The 6,231-nt window shown below is 32.2% G+C and overlaps 1 protein-coding gene across 1 annotated transcript; it reads left to right on the forward strand.

The window, feature by feature from the left end:
• LOC106876483 (uncharacterized) lies at positions 1-5,665 on the forward strand. The gene has a single exon (XM_089352208.1). It carries the CDS (start codon positions 298-300, stop codon positions 847-849), a length of 552 nt encoding a protein of 183 aa, XP_089208334.1. The 5' UTR covers positions 1-297; the 3' UTR covers positions 850-5,665.
• Positions 5,666-6,231: the final 566 nt, after the last annotated feature.

Raw genomic sequence — 6,231 nt, forward strand, 5'->3', positions numbered from 1 at the left:
TGATCTCCCTTGTGTTTCACGCTCTTTAGTCGTCGAAAGTTTGACCAACTTTCTTAATTACAGGTGTGTCAGTCAATAACGTACCTGTTTATTAAGACAGGCATACACATTTAAAAAGGTGAGCAAATATATCTCCTATCACCGTGTTACAAATTTTATTAGAGGAAAAGAAAGAAGGACGCTATAAAATAATTATTGTTTCATATCTCAGAAAGTAATTACCTGTGTACAACTTTTTATCTCACGTGTCCTAAATAATCGTTCAAAGCAATCACAACGAAGTAACAACTATTCAAAATGGCGCTTTTCATTAATCGTTTCTTCTGTTGGAGTTTAGAGACGGCCACATTCGCTGGTTACGTCTATGCTTTGATAACAATATTTTTCGCTCTAATTTTGCGTCTTCTAGATCTCGGAGCTATTGGCACCGACTTCGAAATTAGCAAAGGTTTTCATACCAATTGGAGGTCACATTCCTGGGAAAGTTTCCTGTCTTGTGATGTCATAATGGTGATATGTCACATTGCCGTAATGTTTCTCAGTTTGTTTATGATCTTCCTCACCTCACGTCGACATTTTCTCATCACCCTCAACTGGACAAAAGCGTTCGTTGTCATCTTTGGTTGTTATACTTTCATCGAATTTGGCATTTCCATTTTTGAGTTCTCTTACTATCGCATGTACACCTTCCGACTGGCCTACGTTGTATTCATTTGGTTGTACTGGGTAGTCAGGACTATAGCAAACATCACAATGACCGTAGTTATTTCTTCAAGACACACTCAGATGATCAACCAAGTCGAACAGGAATTACGCTTCTCTGGAGGATTTAAAAAAGATTATTTCTAAGTTTTCACTATACATATATATATATACAAAAAAAAATCACCAAAAAAAAACACTATTAATTGTAATTACAATAATATGTATTACAATACATTAGTACTTTTTCACAACACAACTGAACCTCGCTGAACTACCTGTATCTTCTCTTACATATACAGACCTAGAAAAGTTATGGTTCATAACTTTTTGTATATTGCGTACAATTACTTCTCTGCCAAATCAAACATTCTTGGGGGTTTGTTTTTTTCCGTGAAAAAGAAGTGTAGGACGACTGTCTGAACAATAATAAAGTATGAATAAATCGCTCAAATATTCTGAAAGAGCGCTCCCTGTTTCTTCTACATAAATTTTCAAGGAGCAATGACAGTCCTAATTAAAATTTCTCTCGTTAAACCGCACACCACTTTCCTTGCTATTTTGCCAACTTTATTGTTTCTAACTTGAAAAGTAAAAAAAACCCACAAAACTATTGATAGCAGGAATGTTCTCCCCATCCCCAAGTTCCTCACTGATTTTTAAGATCTCTTGGTCAAAGATGCAGAAACGAAGATATAAACGATGTTTACAATATTTTTGTAATGTGATCAACAAAGGTATAATCCCTTTACGTAGTAATTATTATTATTATTATTATTATTATTATACTACTGTTTCTTTATCTTTTATTTTTTCAAATTCCAAGAAATAATTTTGCTTTACTCGTTTCTTTTACCTGTTGCTATCAACTAAAGACTCTCTCTCTCTCTCTCTCTCTCTCTATATATATATATATATATATATATACACACACACACCATGCTCTTTTGTTTCACTTCAGCTTTATTCTCCTTATTATTATTATTATTTAGTATCCTTTGTCACAAAAGACACTAAAATAATAATATATTTAATGCTTTTTATAGTAAACGAAGATGTGTGTGTGTGTGCACGCATTCCATTTGTTCTAACAGGTTTTGAAAATATAAACGGTGGAGATGGAGTATATGTAATCTGGGTATACCCCCCCTTTTAAATATCTCTACCATATAAACAATACGACATAACTATAGTTTGATGCTCTCACTCCTCTCCCTTCTTGATGAAATTTTGTTTAAAACTTAGTGTGATGGAAAAATGAAATTTGAATATTTCTTAATATTTCTGTATAATTATACACACACATACACATTCCTCATAAACAACAAAATTTAACAATACTATTTTCTTTTTATATCTCATTTTCACACACACACACACACACACGCACGCATGATGAATTACTAGATTTATTTTTGAGCCAGTATTCTTTTTAAAGAAAATATCCATTATTTTGAATGTTAAGGCGGACAGTGGCAAAATTAATTATTATTTTTTTGTTAACGTACGAGAGGGAAAATGGGAGTTGTGATTTCTTAAGAATATTCAGGACCTCACATTTGTAGGAAGGCAAAGCGAAAAGTAGAAGTGGAATAATTCTGAGACCTTAAATTTCTAATTCTGAAATCAAGAATACCATTACAAATACGCATTTAAGTTTATGCACATCTTTGCTGGTGAATTAGATCGACAGATGTTCAGAATGTTTATCAAAATGACCTTTTTTATTTTTTGACAAAGTTAAGGTAACATCTGTTTTATTGATTGGAAATGTTTTCATGATATGACTATGCTTACAGGAAATAGATTAGTCAGATAAATTTTTCAGTTTTCTTTGTAGACTACTACTTCACTGATTTAGTGATACGATGAAGGGCAGCGCCCATGACATTTTATCGGTCTTGAATTAACTATTAGAAGAAAAACTTAATGTTACCTTCTTTTTTATTAAACATAGAAAAATCGATCACATGAAAATTTCTTGCTTTTATTCTAAAATGTTCAGCTAATAAAGAGAATAGAAAACTAGGCTCAGTATTAGGACCAAACTTCTAGTTTGAGGCTAACTCTTTCCCTCCTGCCATCAGTCTTAGGGTGGGGGACTAAAAAAAAGTAAGGTTCATGAGCGCTAAGATTCCTTACCTGACTAACATGACGAAAATAATACACCTTACATTTCAAATTAAACGAGCGCATTAATCTCCACTCAGAAAGTTGATCTAATTTTAAACTCTCTCTCTCTGCAAATAGTTTCACACCACGATAAAATCAAAATGCAAATAAAATAGGGATAAGTAAAAATCGCCGTCACTAAGAATATAAGACAAAACCTGGAAATTCATGGCCTGCTTCAAAGATATTATTAACAACATAGGCGGTTCAACAATCTAATAGCATTATATATAGCTATAAACTTTAAAGTTAGCACAAGGCATGCGGATGCGGAAACAGCATCGACCTGTTTGGAAATAGGAGCTAAATTCCTAATACAACCGCTGGAAAGCACCAAATAACAGTAGGCAAGGAAACGGATAAAGAATTAAGACATTAAAAAAAGCATACCTTTAAAGAATATGCCATTCAGATACTCATATACCATGGTTTCCGATTCTGGCCCATATCCGTTTCCTCGCCTACTGTTGTTTTCCTGTTATTTGGTGCTTTCTGGCGGTTGAATTAGGAATTTAGCTACTATTTCTAAATAGGTCGATGCTGTTTCCACACCCTCATGCCTTGTGCTAAGTTTTATATATATATATATATATATATATATATATATATATGTATACACATATATACATATACACATATACATGGTATGGCTATCATCTGTCAAGATGAAGCAATTATTGTATATATATATTCATACATATGTACACACAACTCTATTACTTGCCTATGGTGTCATACTTTTTTGAAAAACATTGTATTTCAGTATCCTGCCCATCTAAAAAGATTCCCTCTCGTCTTTTAAAAACCTTACTTTACATTCCAAATTGAAACTTCTTTCCTTGTGATAAGTATTCATGAACTGAAATGCTGTTCTCTCAATGAAAATTAAACTGTCATTAAATTTACATTATTTACATTTGACGGATATTTGTCCTCATCTTATTTGTTGTTAACACAATGTTTCGGTTGATGTACTCTCCAGCCTTCATCAGGTGTCCCGGAGGAATTTCGAACCTGATGAAGGCTGGAGAGTACATCAGCCGAAACATTGCGTTAACAACAAACAAACAAGATGAGGACAAATATCCGTCAAAGGTAAATAATGTACATAATTCCTCATCTCTCAAATATAGAACTGTGCCATTGAATTTGTATTGACCCCTGTCATATAATTGGTATTTTTTTTCCTCTTCTTTTGAATTTTTTTTTCTTAAACCTTGAACGACAAAATGCATTATTGGCCTAGTAAGAATTTTTTTACTTTAATACACTAGGACAGCAACAATACAATGATCAAAGAATGAAAGCAGGAACAAAGATTATTTTAAATATTACTTAAACATCCAGAGCATGCCAGACAAAATGCCACTAAGCATTTTGTCCATCCTTACATTCTAAATTCAAATTTCACTGAGGTCGGTCTTGCCTTTCATCCCTTTGGGGTTGATAAAATAAGTGTCTGTCGAGTACTGGAGTTGATGTAATCGACTTCACTTCTCCCTTGAAATTGCTGGCATTGTGCCAAAATTTGAAACCAATATTACTTAAACATCTGGGGAGAGAAATGTATATATATATATTAAAAAAAAAAAAAATTGAAAACTTCCACAGTTTTGCTTTATTGTATCACAGAAAAAAGTTAGATTGATGTGCATTGGTAAAAGATGTGCCAAGATAAAAGTGTGCTGGATGAATTAGACATAAGTTTGATCCTGTCTTCTTGCCATCTATTATAATTTCATTCACATCAAGGATGATTTATAGAAGTATCAAATCAACTCCAGTGCTTAATTGGTATGTTATAATTTCTAAGTCCCAATGTCAGAGTTGACTTAGCAGTATTTTGTCCATCTTTTTGTTCTGAGTTCAAACTCCACCAAGGCTGACTTTGCCCTTTGTCCTTTTGGGGTTGATAAAATAAATACTTAGTTGAGTACTGAGGCTGACCTAATCAACTTGACCTTTTCTCCAAAATTGCTGGCCTTGTGCCAAAATTTAAAACCAATATTATACCTTTCACTTTAAACATTGTGCCTTTGTATGAAATAATTATTTCTGACAGTTATTGTCTTACTCTTAAAAATATATTTTTTTAATTTTTGATTTATCATTACAACATTGAATATTAGGGACTTCATATTTACTTGTGCCAGATTCATTGGCCAGGACATTGATTCCCTCCCAGACCATTAAGCCTTGGAGTGTCTAAGGTTGTTTTTTTTTTTTTTCATTGACACCAGAGCATGAAAATAGCTTTGCAAGTGAGAGATCTTCTCTATCTCAATCAATTAATTATATTAATATTGTATAATTATGTTCAAACAAAAATATTAGTTTTAGGAGGCAGGGTTTTAGAATTTTAAAAAATATCTACATATAAATCCACAGTTTTTTTTAAAGTATATATTCTCTCTTTAATATTAAGTTGATCCACAAACTGAATTTAACACCGTAAAACATTCCATTTGATTTGATTTGATTTAATTTAATTATGAGAAAATCTTCTCAGTAATCTCATTTACCTTCTGAACATTTTTATATTTTCATTACAAAATATTTTCGCTGTCTTGTGTATGTCTGTCTCCGTCTTTCTGTCTATCTCCTTATCTCTGTCTGCCTAACATTAGCAGACGTGGAAATCTGTTTTAAATATATTTGAATTTTTATTCATTCATTTGTTTCTCTCACTGTATATATAAAAGATATATGTAATCAACAATATTTTTTAAATACCTTTTTATACATTTTGATTTTTGATTCAATAAATATAGTTTATATATTTTGAAAAACAGTTTTTATATTTGTTTTCTTATTCTTAAATATTGAGACTTAAAATAACAACAAACTTTAAACAAAATTAATTTGTAAGGACCAAGCAATCACTTTTGGCCTTTAAAGTAAATGTTTAATTCATATGAATCCTTATGAGGGAGTGCTGAAAAGTTCCTGGCTTTAAGGGTATCATGAAAGACCTGGTTAGAGGCTCAACCTTCCAAATCCTTTTACAGGGCTTAGTAAAACTGAAGGGCCATTGCAATAAGTGTGTGAATCCAAGAGGGGAATATGTTGAATAAAAATGTAATTAACTGATCCTCCTGTATTTTCTTTTACCCAAAGTGTGGAACTTTTCAGCATCCCCTTGTATATGAAATATGCTTTTGCGTAACCTCCAGGTCTGCTTATGATTAATAACATTCAAGTCATAATCATCTAGTCTTTTATTCAGAGATAATGGATTTTGGACAACATTAACCAACAGTGACCATCCTTTTTATGATGGTAGAGTACCATCTGACTAAGATTTGGCTGCTACATTTTGCAGGTAAAGCCACCATACCAGATTAGTTTTATTTGTTG

This window comes from Octopus bimaculoides, chromosome 5 (assembly GCF_046866305.1).
Source record: "Octopus bimaculoides isolate indiv1 chromosome 5, ASM4686630v1, whole genome shotgun sequence".
In the NCBI taxonomy this organism is placed as follows: Eukaryota; Metazoa; Mollusca; class Cephalopoda; order Octopoda; family Octopodidae; genus Octopus; species Octopus bimaculoides.